Raw genomic sequence first — 14,186 nt, forward strand, 5'->3', positions numbered from 1 at the left:
AGCCATGCAATGGGGATGTAAGCTGGGATGAACCTGGGGAAAATATGGAAAACGTACAGAGGTGAATGGAGCGAGGAGGATTTTGTGTCTGATTTTTTGGATCTCTTTGAAGGGAAAACAGAAGAAAACGGCAGCGAGGAACTCGTGAGGGGCTCTAGAGTCTGATGAGTGAGGAAACCTCAGTCCCTGTAAAGTCGCCTTCACAAATCCCCTAAAGAAGTTAACTATGGGTGAAAAAGCAGTCACTCCGCTCTCCTGGGATGAAAGATGAACCCTGTGGAAAAAGCATCTTCTCCCTTCACCCACTCCCACCTTCCTCCCTCCTATCTGGGTCCAGGAAACACCTTTCAGTATGGAAGCTTCAGACGTAAGACGAGGAAAATCTCCCATCCTTGAAAGAATCTGACATTGTTTTCTTTCCATCCTTCACTGAGGATCCTAGTCCCACACTGGAGACTTGACAGCCTGAGAGCCGGAGACCCCAGCAATACCCACTCGGTGAGGTCAAGTCCATCTCATTTCCCACAATTCAGTTATCCTCCAAAAACTCTTTTTAAAAAAGCTCCTTAAGATGATTTATATGCCCCGTGCATGCCACTCAGGGTGCTTTATGGCAGCCTCCTTTGACTTCCCGACGCACGGGGAGATCGGCAAGAAAATCTGGAACATTCCTCACCCTGGCCTGCAAGTTGGGGGCAAGGCTTTTCTCTGTTGTGTTATTTACAATATGAAACGGGAACCTAACGGTCCAATTAGTCGTTTCCACTCCCCTCAGATGGCCGATACCGTTGGGCTAAAATTTTCAATCCGAGGCCCTCTTTTTTCAAAGGGATTACTTCCATGGTGGATTTAAGCCTTCTCTCCCATTCGGTGAGGTATTTGGGCAGGATGCCTAGCTTGGGAATTTATGCTTTCTTGGTGAAGGTATCTAGAGACCTCTGGGCACAGGTAACTATAAATTAGGAGTTATTATTGCGATGAATAATAAATGCATTTTGTCAGGCCCGTAAAACACAACGGGCCGCCACAAGATGAATTATCTTGTAAATGCAAGAAGGCTTTCTCTTCACCGAGCCTCTGTGGAGGAGTTGGGTGGAGAGGGAAGGGAACCCAGCAGACGATGGTCCAACCCGCTTCATAAAGACAGCTTTGAAACTTGACTTTGGGGGCTTATTGCCAAGGGAGGCGTTATTGACAATTTGTCCGGCCTAATGTTCTCAGGACCCTCCGGTTCTTGCTAGCCTGCACTCATTTAAATCCTGGAATTTCAGCATTTATCACCCTTTGGGGGCCTATGCAGAATTTATTTTCATTCGGAGTTGCCATTCTCTGAGACAAGTTAATTTAACAAATAACAAAGTGTATAACGTCCGTGTGGCTAAAAATTTAAAAAAATAAAAAAAACGCCCTGAAATGGAGCCCCACAAAGGCAGTTCCTTCACAACCAACAGCTAAACTTTTTTTTTTTTAAGAGAAAAATCAATGCCACCTGCAAGCTGTAAATATGTGTATTTAATTTTTTTTTTCTTTTCAGTATTTGCTTTGGCTCTGACCTCTTCTAACATTCAGCTGAACAAGAGCTAAAAATTGTCAAACTGAATTCTTGTTTGAGAGCGGAGCTCACACTACTGCCAGTTTCTGAGGAGCACGGATCCAGGCTTGGGGAATGTGATTTGTTTGTTTTGGCTGTGACATGGGGCAGAACAGTTTCCATCCCATCCGAATGCAGTCAAAAGGTTTTGAAATATTACACAATAAAAGTCATTCATTATATCTGTCTCCTCTCCCTTCCAAAAACAAAAATGGCTGACCAGTTCCAAATCCGCACAGGGGGCAGGAAGATGGGAGTCAAAGGTTCACTGGAAAGGACCCAAAACTAACACCAGGTTTCTCAGGTTGGGACTTGGGAATCTGTTCCGACTCTGCGTCCTCCACGGAGGCTGGAGCTCTTCTCTTCCAGCTCTCTTGGAGCCGCTTAGTGCCTTGTAGGAGATTTGCAAGACTTAATTACAAAATGAAAATGTCGATCTTGTTGGAGTCACAGAGACTAAAAAAAAAAACAAAAAACAAGCCCAACCACCCCAAGCCGTCCATTGCATCCTGGGGATGGCCGATGAGGGTCTTTAAAAAATATATACCCCTTCCTGTAATTCTCCTAGTATCTGGATTTGGAGTAAACACGTAGGTTCAAAGCATCACTCTACCCCTTGCGGGTATGGGCCTCAGTAGAAAGAATACTGGCTCTGGAATCCAAAGGACCCAGGTTCAAATCCTACCTCTATAAACTGTTTAGCTATGGACAAATCATTCAGCAACTAGCTCTCAGTTTCCACATCTCTAAAAGGAGGGAGTTGACTTCTGCCTATATATGGAGATTATAACGTGGATTCTACACACTTGTGTGATCTTGAGCCAATCAGTGGAATATGGGGCTTTGGCTTTCATTTATAAAATAAAGGGCACGTCAGGAGGGAGGCCCCGTTAGGTAAGAGGCAGGAGAGTCCGACTCTAGGTCTGTGCCTAATTTGGGGGGAATAATAGCCTCCCTCCATTGTTCCAGGTGGCCGCTGGTCCCCACTACATATCTTCAGGGGCCACCAAGGAGCCGGACACACGTGTTGCCTCTGTCTGTTAGATGGTCCTTGAAGGCGGTGGCTGCTTTTGCCGTTCCCTGTATCCCGGCCCCAGTTTGTCCTGTCTACATACCCTGCCCATTAGTCAATGATCATTTATGAAGTGCTCGCTAAGGGCCAGGCACTGCTTTGTTCCTCCCTCTGCCTGAGGTTGGAGGAAGTCTCACTAGATGCCGAGGGTCCATGCCAAATGCTTCTTATTGTCCCACCTGGACGCCTTTGGTCTTCCTTCGTTGCCTCCTCCTTTCGCTTCTTGGTGGCCGCCCTTGCCTCGGTGCCGCCATGGTTCTCTATAAGCATCCGCCTGCTCCCTCCCTCCCCACACCCGCACTCACATCTCTGCCTCTGACAGCCACACTGGCTCCCACTTCTCCGTGAGGAGCGTCATCAATCCTCCTTGGCCTCATTTTCCCTCCCGATGGGTTCCTTCCCCATTTCCTAAAAACTGCCTTGGGTCTAGCCCATCCTCCGCGGGGGTCCCTCCCCAGCGCTTGTCTCTCGGCCTTTTCCCAACATCCAGCCTCTTAACGCGTCCCTGCTTCCTCCCCCCGCCGCAATCTGCCCTTCAAGGGGACCAGCATGACGGCCAGATCCACCCGGGCTCCCGCATCACCTCCTTTGACAAGCTCACGCCCAAACTGTCTCGCCCCGCGTCTGGCCCCGCACATTTTTGTTGCCTGCATAGTTCCAGCCCGACAGCGGGGCTTAGCGGAGGGCCAGTGTGAGGGCGAGAAGGCCCGGGGATGAGGCCTGCCTCAGGCGCACCCTCAGGAGCCCAGAAGGTCCATTGGAAGGGGATCAAGCTGCACTGAAGGAGCCTCCACTACGAAGGCCGCTCCGGGCCATCCCCCTCTTGGTTTCTGCCTGGTTCTGGCGCCCCCGAAGAGCATCGACTCCCTCGAAGGCTGCAGCCTCAGAAACAGGTGGCCGGACCTCCGAGGAAGGGGGGGTCGTGGCTTCCAAGAGCTGCCCTGCTCTACAAAAGAGCCGGACAGGCTTTGCGGAGTCGGGTAAAGGTCGCGGCGGTGACTTCAGACCAGGCCGGGAAGGACAGAATCCCGCGGCGTACAGCGTTTCTATTCAGCTATCGTCCACGGTCCCTTTACTCCACGGATGTATTTTGACCTCCCAGTACGACGGCCACCAAGGCTGGCTCAGGACCCCTTTACATCGGACCTCGGAGAGCTTTGCATTATGGCAGTTACATCTATCTGGGTCTACCATAAAGGGAAATTCAAATGTTTTACTAGAATGAAAATAGTTTTTACCCCACAGACCCCCCAAAAACTGAATATGGGTTACATTTTGAGATGCGCTGATCCAGGCATTTGTCATTCCACCAGAGCACTTCATCTGTCAGGCAATGAGCATTTATTAAGCACCTACTGTGTACCAGGTTGGCACAATGGATAGAGTGCCAGGCCTGGTATCAGGAGGACTAATTGGGTTTAAATTTGCCCTCGGGTCCTAGCTGTGTGACTCTGTACAAGTCATTTTACCTTCTTTGCCTCCACTTCCTTAGCTATAAAATGATCTAGGAGAAGGAAATGGCAAACCAGTTCGGTATCTTTGCCAAGAAGACCCCAAAAGGGCTCCTAAGGAGTCAGACACAACTGAGGAAAGGCCAAGCAACAGCCTGGTTCCAGCTGATGTGCAGAGAGCTGGGTATAGAGGCAACGCTGCATCTGCTCTCAAGGAACTCTTTCCAGTGGGGGCGTCCATGCGGATGTCGGCAGGACAAAGCAGGACAAAGTGGGGATCGCCTCAGAGGGAAGGAAGGACCCTCGGAGAGAGCAGGCAGGGGGGGAATGGCAAGGCGGACAACCTCTCGGGATGGGTGAGGAAGCTGTCAGGAGGCTACAAAGCTGAGAAGGGGCTGGAAGAGGGTCTCCTATGGTCCCCTCCGTGGGCAGCGGCCTCCTCCTCACTGTTTGCAGCGTCCCCAAGCTTTCCATCTCTGCCCCGTTTCCAGTGATTCGTAGCCCACTTTGAGTCACCCGAGAGCGAGCATCTTCACGATCATGACCGGGTTCAGCCCCCTTTCTGACAAACTCAGTCTCTTAGAGGCCCAAAGCCACTTCGGGATACCCGGAGAAATGGACAGTTAAGAGAAATCATTTCTGGGAGTCTTTGCTGCTTTGTGGTGCTCTGAGGCTTGATGCAGTGTCTAAATTGGAGCAATTGGTGAATCTCGGCCTGGATGAAGATTGCCTTTTGCTCGGACTCTTCCCAGAGCATCAGGAGGTGAGCAAAATGCTGCCAAATACGACCTCCTCCTGGACCCTCTCAGCGGCCTCCTAACTGGTCTCTCCCGTCCAGTTTTTCTCCCTGTAGCTGCTCGTTGTTTTCTTTTATTAAGCCCTTAGCTTCTGTCTTGGAATCAATGCTGGAGATCAAAATATGCCCATGAAGAGAGATGCCGGACGCCGTGGGATCCTCTCAGACTGGACTAACATCACCGACGAGAGCTCTAGAAAAGGGCCTCGTCTAGTCTGAATTCTTACCTGACAAAAGGGCCGGGATTCGCCCAACTCCCCTTCTTACGACCGAGGACCCACCTTTGGTCCCATCTTCCGTGGTGGCGGTCGCTGATTTTCTCCGTAAATTGAGTTGAACCATTAGACGAGAACACGTGCAGATCCAAACTGGGAGACGAGCTTCTCAGGATGAAGCGGAGCTGGGGAGACCCAGCGACCCGCAGACTAGGGTGACGCGATCAGACCTTAAAGAGAGGCTCCCTGAGGAAGAAGCCCCCCAAAGGATTGGAACGCCCCGAAGAAGCAAGAAAGATCCAACCCTGAAAATCCACAGAAGCCTCGGCCTCCTACGAAGCTCTCAACGGCAGGATCCCGGCTCCATAAATGTCAATGAAGTAGGAATATAGTCCACGTAAAACTAGGCATAATCTGCGTCATAATTTGCTCGGCAATAAGAAACAAACAAATGATAAAGAGTGAACAGCAATTTGTTTTATTTTCAGAATCCAGCCAAAAATGTTAGAAAGTTAATTTTTGTTTAACCTATTTTTCCAGTGAATTATTTCCATCTTTATTATTTTTTAAAATGTTATCCATTTTGGCTGATAAAAGACCAGTACACTAGATGAAATGAAATCTTTCCTTTTATTATTAAAATTTGACAAACAAGAAATGATTATAGGCCGGTGGCAATCCTCGGGTCCCTCAGATTTTTTTCTCTAATTCTCTAACAGGCCCGCTGACCCTTCGTTTCTTGGGGAGAGTGGGGTCCCTCTTCACAATTGTCCTGTCCTCATTCTTTCTGAGATTGCCTCCCAGGCTCCTACTGGGGGATTGGGGTGGGATGGGGAGGAAAAAAGCGAAAATGAAACTAGCAGGCAGAGAAAAGAGGAGAGAACACTAGACTTGGTGTCAGCATCTAAGGCAGCTAGAGATGGAGGCGAGGGGTGAGAAGCACCAGCTCCAGGGCAGCCAGAGCCCGGAGGAGCCGGGAAGGAAGGGGCCCTCACCTCGGCACATAGGCTTTTTGGGCCCAACATTAGATGATCCTGTCTCCTCGGGACCTGCCTCTTTCCCATATCGGGGGAGGCTAAGAAAACACAAAGGTTTCTGGCTGAGAGCTCTAGCTGGAATTGGGTTCACGCAGCCTTTCTTCCCCATGCCTCCCCCAGGACACATCGTCCATGAGCTGAGATCAAGCACTATCGTGAAAATCGGGTCCAAATGACAGTTCTGGGTGTGCGCTGAGCTGGAGAAAGACAGCTGGAGCTGAGCCCCGAACCAGGACTTCTGTGGAATGGGAGCGGAGGGAGAGGGACCACCGAGGATGTCAGTGTGGGAAGTGAGCTGCCGGGGGCTGACTCGCTGGAGAGGATCGGAGGTGCCCGTTTTAATGACTCATCTTTATTTTATCCCAAAGAATTGGGGGATCATTTGAAGCAGAAGCACACAGAAATAATCAGGGGTTGCCTGGAGTTAGAACTAAAGACAAACAAGAAGCAGCCTCATGTCAGGCTGCCATCTTCTGGTACAAAGAAGAATGTACATCCACATAAAAACCAATTCAATGACTCCATCTGAAAATGTTTGGGATATAGGGAAGACTTTAAGAAAGGGAAAACTGTTTGGTAAGGCAGGCAGAAAAAAACTGACACAACATTAAGTACATCATGATCTTTGTTTTTACCACCCATGAAAAAACAGTAAAAGCAAACAAGCATGATCCAATACAGAAATCTTAACAATTAAAAATTTTACAACACAAACAGTTTTGTTGGATGAAATGGCTTCTAAGTTGCTTTATTTCTTCAGATCTTCTGGTTTTTTGGGCAAACTGCCTATTGTTATCTGTAGAAACCAAGTAAAATATTTATAATGAAACATTTGGAAACCAATAGTAATTCAAAAGCGTATACTACGATACAACACTTTATTTTCATCTTTAATCTGACAAACATGTTTACAATGAAAGATCAGTAAGAAATAAAGGAAACAGATACACATACCAAATATTTTCCCTTCCCTATTAGTAATGGCTGAGAATTGAAACAGAGAAAATTAAATTTTAAATCGCACAAACATAAGTCATCTGATGCTGCATTTTACTCTGAAAGACAAAACTGAAATCTAGATTATATGTCAGAGCCATTTTACCTTCATGTTCTACAATTAAGAAACAAAAGACAAAATATTGAGAGCCACAGACTAAATGTGTTTTTTGAGAAAAAAAAAATAGAACAGGAAATCGAGCATTTTTTTTGGAGGTACAGATGATGATTTGCTAACCATATCAACCATAAGGAGAAAGAAAAAAAGCTCATAAATGTTTTATATTGCAAAAAAACAAGTTTTGGAAACAATCCACCCTTTAGCAGGAGTTGGGATCACTTTGAGTGTTAATGTAAAATACATTAGTCTTAGCAGCAGGAGTTCCAGACCTACTGGTGCCAAGAAGGTAACGCAGTCTTCTCTACAGAAGGGAAAAAATGCTACAACACAGCAGGAGTTTTTTTTCCTTGTTGTGTTATTTATAAAGAGTTCGATTTGTTAACAAGTTAGTGCTATCATGGTAGAAAGGTTTAAGAGGACTTCAAAGAAAACTCTTTAATGATACAATGATTCACACAGATTTTTATAAGTTCAAGACGTACAAGGTTTGGGGTCTTCCAAGTTACTCGTGCCCATTCACCTAGCGACTGAGGAGACCTATGGGATAAAGGCAAGGGCGCTGCTTTAGAAGAGCTAACTTGGACCTACTGCCATCTACACACTAGCAAGACTCCTTGTCTTGGGTCTGACTTAAGTTTTGACTATAAATTAAATTACTTCCTATTGAGAAGAAAATTTTCAATTAGCTTCCAAGTTAGCTGTAGCTATATGGGTGATTTGGTTGCCAAGAATTACAAAACACTACATCTTAGCCAAAAGCCTATTCATTTGAAGAGATATAGATATCTTAGTTGAAAGCAAACAATGCCTTCTAGTCTAGATCATTAAAAAAAAAACAAAACTCAATGGTGAATTTTTTGAAAACAAGTCAATGAAAAAATTACTTTAAAGATTATCTATTTCTTTTGGATCTTAATCATTCCATACAATTTTTCACTAAATAGACATAACATTATTGAGCATTTGAAATCTGAAAAAAGTGAAGTCTAGCTTTTATCAATGACTAAAAAATTTTTCTTTAATTCTTAGATAAATGAAGTATCTTTTTAGAAAAACTGTCTCAGCTTTCATACAGTATTTTAAAAGTGAACCCTAGCCTTCTTCTACTATTTTTTTACAGTCTAGAGTTCATTTGATTCCAACATACTCAAAATCCCTTCTAACTCTTATATAATGGATATCAATTAACCATTTTCCCCTAATCATTCTATTAATAAGTCAGATTTAGATACGTAAAAGGAGGTTTCCCCCAAAATACCATTGAATTTCTACGTAGTTTTGGAATATTTACTCAATAAAAACTGGAGATTCTCAACACTAGCAGGCTATACTTTTCTTTCATTCTTACTTTGAGTCTCACTAAAGCATTGTTTAGCTTTTAGAGGAAGAAAAAATGATGAATTATTTTCCTTTAAAAAAGTTAATTACAAAGACAAACCTAACATATTTTTAACTGGTTCAGGTTCTTGACTTAAGGTGTTACAACTCTAAAGCATTCTGAAGAATGTCAACTGCAAAAATAATCTTTTAAACATATAGTTACCTTCCCCTTTAGAAAACGAAGGCTGGAAATGTCAGATATTGTTTGGATTCTCTAATACTTCCATTTTTTCTAAGTCATTCGGATGGTTTTCCTCATTCCTATGAGAAAGGTTTGTTCTTCTGTAGTATTTGGGACGAGAGGCATTTCTGTTCTCTGAAAGAGCAGATGTACAAAAGCTCTTCCTTCTGGAAGCCCCAGACACAGAATCATTCTCAGAGTTTTCTCTGCCTGAAACAGAGGACAAAATACAGGATGACCCTTGGGTGTAGGGCAGATTTTCAAGCTCTCCGCTATTAGATGAGCACATTGTCCTCCTTTTGACTTGGTGAGAAGTAAAGGAGGTGGAAGGGCCTGGAAGTGAAACCCAAATAAGGCCCTGATTTTCTGTATTTCTTTGAAATCTTGTGCTACGTCTGACTTTGACTCCACCGGCGCTTAATCTCTTAAAGGCTTCTTTGATAGACTCAGCTAAATTGTTAAAGAGTTCAGATTTATCCAAAGGTAAGTCTTCTTCCATGGGAGAGGAGGTAGGCAACTCACTTCCACTTTCTTCAAAATCGATCTTCTCATCATTTGGACAATAAATAGAGCTTCTTCTCAGCCTCTTTAAAAGATTTTTGTAACTTAAGAGGTCACTGCTTGCTTGGGGTTTTCTTCCTTTCAACTCTTGGTTGTCACTTTGGGTCGAGTCCACATCCTCTCTCATATCAGCATCTTCCAGACCATTCTCTTCCCTCTCTGAAGCAGCTGCTAAATGACTCATCTCTAGCCTTTCGCTGGAAGCTACCACAGAAGCATCTTTTTGCTCTTCACATGACGTACTCAGTCCTTCTTCCTGCGTGTTGTCAAAGCTTTCATATTCACAAACACTTCTCACATCCGGAAGAAGAGCATCAGGCTGCCACACAAAAAAACTGGAACTGGGAACTATCGGTGTGATTTCTTCTTTGGTTGTAAGAGTTAATGTCGGGGACAGAAAGACATTTTGGCTCTTAGTCTTTTTCTTCACGTGGTCTTGATCCAACAGCTGGTTTGTGTGTTGAATATGGCCACTTCCATAAAATGCTACCGTACTTACTTTTGAATTTTTGTCAAAAGAAATAGGACCAAAGGACGAATCACTTTCAATATCTGAAGTGGAGTGTTCAGAAGAAGTAGTTTCTTCATAAAGTTGAGCCAGAGTCAGGGTTTCTGGGTTCTTGGACAAATACGATCTTCTGGGTCTTTCGAACGGTTTTTTCAGTTCGGAGTTCATGGCGTCCTCTCGGGAATTGTCGTAATCATCTTTCTGCATATTAGGACACTCGGCTAAAATGAACAACCCAAAAAACACAGGAAAATGGTTAAAATTGTTGATTGTGTGTGAGTTGTACTACAATGCAGCCTATTTTCTCTCTTAAGGCAGCCTCACAAAAGCTCCGTCCACATAAAGTGCCCCCCCATTTCTCCCCCCAACAATAACCTCGGAGGCTGCTACTCGAAGCGTTTCTTGTGTGAATCAGTGAATATCTCCCAAGTTCTTGGAAGCAGTTCGCCTTTACATAATGCTTTTCTAGAGATATTTTCTGATATATTTTTTTAAACCTATTTTTTCCCACTTACACAAAAATAATTTTTAATGTTTTTTTCTTTAAATTTTGAGTTCCAAATTCTGCCTCCCCCCCCCCCCCAGAAGGCAATTTGATCCAGGTTGTACATGTGCAATTATGTAAATCGTGGACTCCACCACCTTTTACAAAACCCGCCTCAGTCACTTATAGGCAGAACCAAGGAGTCAAAGCAGAGAAAAGCAGCTAACAGTGTAAGATCAATAACAAAGCCAGGACTGAAACCAGATTTTCTGAATTCTTAATAGATAGGGGGCTCCTTTTTCCATTTCACGCCTTTTCTTACCCAGATAAGACAAGGGCCACAAATGTATTGCTACTGTACTGGCCAGCCTGGAAGCATTATGACGTCTATATTCTAAGTTGTTGCCACAAAAGATACAATTTAGAGTATTAACATGGGATAGACCCAATCTATTGGTTGGCATTGGGTTGGTTATGCCATTTCGCAAAGGTATTTATTAATATTTATCAAGTTTTCATGAACTCCTACTTGAACACTGAAAAGGTAAAATTGAAAAATGAATTATTGTACTAAATATTAATCATATCCTATCATTGGATTCAATCCAATTAGGGAGTGAACAGTAACAAAATATTTATGGTATTTAAAGTAAAACTGGGGGCAGCGGGGTGGCTCAGTGGATTGGAAGCCAGGCCTAAAGACAGGGGAGGTCCTGGGTTCAAATGTGACCTCAAGACTCTTCCTAGCTGGGTGACCCTGGGCAAGTCACTTAGCCCCCATTGCCCAGTCCTTACAGCTCTTCTGCTTTGGAACCAATATACTGTATTGATTCTAAGGCAGAAGGTCAGGGCACATAAAGAAACCAACTAATTAATTAATTAATCGAATCAAATAAAGTAATAAACTATCTGTACTGGGTCCAAGATGGTTCTATCTTACATCAAATTCCATCTTATAATGAATTTCCAATATATTGTCTTCAGATTAGACACAGAGCTTGGAGAAAGAGGGCAAAAGACCTTGTGAAGAAGAGGGGGGCGGCTCCTCGGTGTCGAGGGAGGCCCTACTTTAATTCAGAAACATGGCCGCAGACCGGACCTCTGAATCAGGGATTCAGTTTTACAAGTCTCGGGCGATCGTCTGCCAGAGAAGCTGCTCACTAGGAAGTCTGTGGGTGGCTGCAGAGAAAAACGAGTCGGGGGGGCCTAAGGACGAGGCAGGAGGGTCCGGTGGCTGCTCTTGGAGGCTGGCCTCGCGGGCCGTCCCAGCGTTGGTGCTGCCCGTCTCGGTGACCAGTGACGAGCTGCATCACCGCACGCCGCCTGACAGGGATGAGCTCGCCAGCCCAAATGGCCTCCCTAAAGCTTCGGCCGCAGGGATTTGCCTCGAAAACACCATCGAGCTCATCCCGAGTGTTTAGGCGGGTCCCGGGAAAGCCTGGATTCATCTGCTTTAGAGGAGCGACACCCCATGGGGACCCCTTGCTGAAGTGGGGGAAGCCTGCTGCGCCTCAAGTCACGGCCGCAGGAGGCCCCTCTGCCCGGCCACCTCCAGAGCCCGCTCCGGCCACGCGGGCATGGGCTGACCCGTCCGCAGCCGCCGTCCCTCATCATCCATCTTCTCCGGTGTAGCCGGGAGGGGCCCGACGCCGGCGGAGAAGCAGGGGCGGGGCCTGCGGAGCCCGAGGAGAGGGCTGGGGGGGCCCGGAAGGGGCTTTGGCGGAAGAAAACCAGACGAATGAGGCTCGCACAGGAAAGTGTTACAGCGAGCTGGGAAACGTGAGCCCCCATCGCCGGGAAAGGCAAACACATGAGTTTTTCTCCTTCCTCCAGGAAAGGGCTGCAGCTCAGAGCCCCCCGCCCAGGCCCCGCACGCACGCACGCACACACGCACACACACACGTGCACACACGCACCTGTGCACCACAGAGCTGGGGAGCGTTGCAGGGTGGGGCTCTCTGGAGAAGGGCATTCGGGCATCTCGGGGATGGGACTCAGGGGGGGCTTCCTGGAAGCCACCTCTCGTAGTCCGTAGAAAGATTTCTTCAAACTCTTACCCCTCCTTTTCTTCCTCCGGTAATTCTTTAACACCTGAAAGAAGGAATTGGACGCTGTGGGGGAGCCGGGCAGTGCCGGCGCCTCTCACCCCGGGTCACACACCTCCAGAGAGGGCTGGGACAGGGGCCGCCGCCACCTGCACCATCCCAGGGCCCAGGAGCTCCCGGCCACCCACAAGCACCGGAGAGCGGCGGCCGATGAAAGAATGCCCAGAACTTGGCCGAGGAGGGCACAAGTGGCTGGAAGCAGAGCTGCCCCGGCCAGAAGCCAACAGAAGAGGGTCGGGAGGAGGAGGAGGAGGGGAACAGGGTCTCATGAACTTGAGGTCCTCCACGGTGATGAATGAGAGCCGAAGGACGCGGCCCCCGCGTGGGCTGGGACAGGCTACTCAGTACGGATCTCCGAGAGAGACTTCGAAGCCAGTTCATGGGGGGCTACTCAGAGGCAGCTTACAAAATGTCCACAAATGAAAGGGCAGAACCTCACCTAGAACTTTCTCAAGAGCCAAGTGCCGGGCGGCCCTCCGGCCTGCCTGCAGGGACGATGAGCGAGAAGCCGCCTCCCTGTGAGCAGCGCTATTAGGAACAACTACGGGCCCTTCGCAGGGCGCTCCAAAGCTGCCTGCTCTTGGGGCCAGACGGAGGCCAGGCCTCGCTGCCCATTCAGAAGGGCCGCCCCAAAGACAGCTCAGCTCCCCGCCTCCAGGGCTCCCCACTGGAGGGCACTTTTCTACAGGACTAGAAGGAGATGGAATGGAGGAGAGCCAGCCGGGCTCCACAGACTTCACAGAAATGATCCTGTGGATCAGAACCAGGGGCTGAATCTAAGGAAAGGCATCCACAGCACGTCCTGGAGGGACTCTGAATGCCGTCACAAGAAGGAAGAGGCCCGGCAGCTGTTCCCTCGCTCCCAGCCTGCCTAGCACCCCCAAGGGAACAGGAGGCCAAAGTCAAGCGCTAAAAGGTGTTTTCGGTCTTCCTGGCAGAAGCACATTGGGTGCCGGGAGGACTGTGGGGAGGACGTGTGAAGAGGGCAGAGATCAGCCCAGGGACTCAGGGGAGCCAAGAGGCAGGGGGGCACTAGGGGCCTCAGGGGCATGGAGAGAGAAGAACCAGAAGAAATGGGGATGCAGAGCGTCGAGAAAACGAAGAAGGGAGCTGCCAGGTGGCTCAGTGGACGGAGAGACAGGCCTAGAGAGGGAAGGTCCTGGGTTCCAATGTGACCTCAGACACTTCCCAGCTGTGGGACCCTGGCCAAGTCACTTGACCCCACTGCCTAGCCCTCACCACTCTTGGGCCTTGGAACGGAAGCTCACATCGATTCTAAGACAGAAGCTCCTCCAGCTCCTTTCTCGAGGACCCACAGCGGAGGGAGCTTCGTCCCGGGTGCCGCACGCACTTACCGGTAACTTTTTCGGTGTGGATCGGCTCGTGCTCTTTGTTGCTTGGGCTTTCTTCCTATTCGGTTTCCTTTCCTTATTCTTAACATCTATGCTAACTAGGTTGCTAAAACTGTCCTCTTCGGTAACACTGACCAACTGCTGTAGCAAATAGAAAATGTGAAGTTAAAGAAAGGCGCTGTTAAGTTTTGAGTGCGAGTCATTAAGTACGGTGCTAAAACAACCAAAAAGCAGCATTCCGCCTATTGCATAATTCTTTTTGTACATGGCTCCTACTTTTCCATGTGCCGATTTCCTCAGACCCACTCAATTTTAAGGCTTGAAGGAAAAAATTGC

At 47.3% G+C, this 14,186-nt stretch overlaps 1 protein-coding gene across 1 annotated transcript in view; it reads right to left on the reverse strand.

Moving 5' to 3' along the window:
• Positions 1-5,736: 5,736 nt before the first annotated feature.
• CDCA2 (cell division cycle associated 2) overlaps positions 5,737-14,186 on the reverse strand; it is a 44,917-nt gene continuing 36,467 nt past the window's right edge. The window contains exons 12-15 of the mRNA XM_044660375.1: positions 13,854-13,991; positions 12,310-12,484; positions 8,823-10,130; positions 5,737-6,958 (exon numbers count right to left, since the gene is read on the reverse strand). Coding sequence (XP_044516310.1) covers positions 8,854-10,130; positions 12,310-12,484; positions 13,854-13,991 — 1,590 coding nt within the window. The 3' untranslated portion in view covers positions 5,737-6,958; positions 8,823-8,853. The remainder of the gene's footprint in view (positions 6,959-8,822; positions 10,131-12,309; positions 12,485-13,853; positions 13,992-14,186) is intronic.

The sequence above is a fragment of the Gracilinanus agilis genome, chromosome 2, assembly GCF_016433145.1.
Source record: "Gracilinanus agilis isolate LMUSP501 chromosome 2, AgileGrace, whole genome shotgun sequence".
In the NCBI taxonomy this organism is placed as follows: Eukaryota; Metazoa; Chordata; class Mammalia; order Didelphimorphia; family Didelphidae; genus Gracilinanus; species Gracilinanus agilis.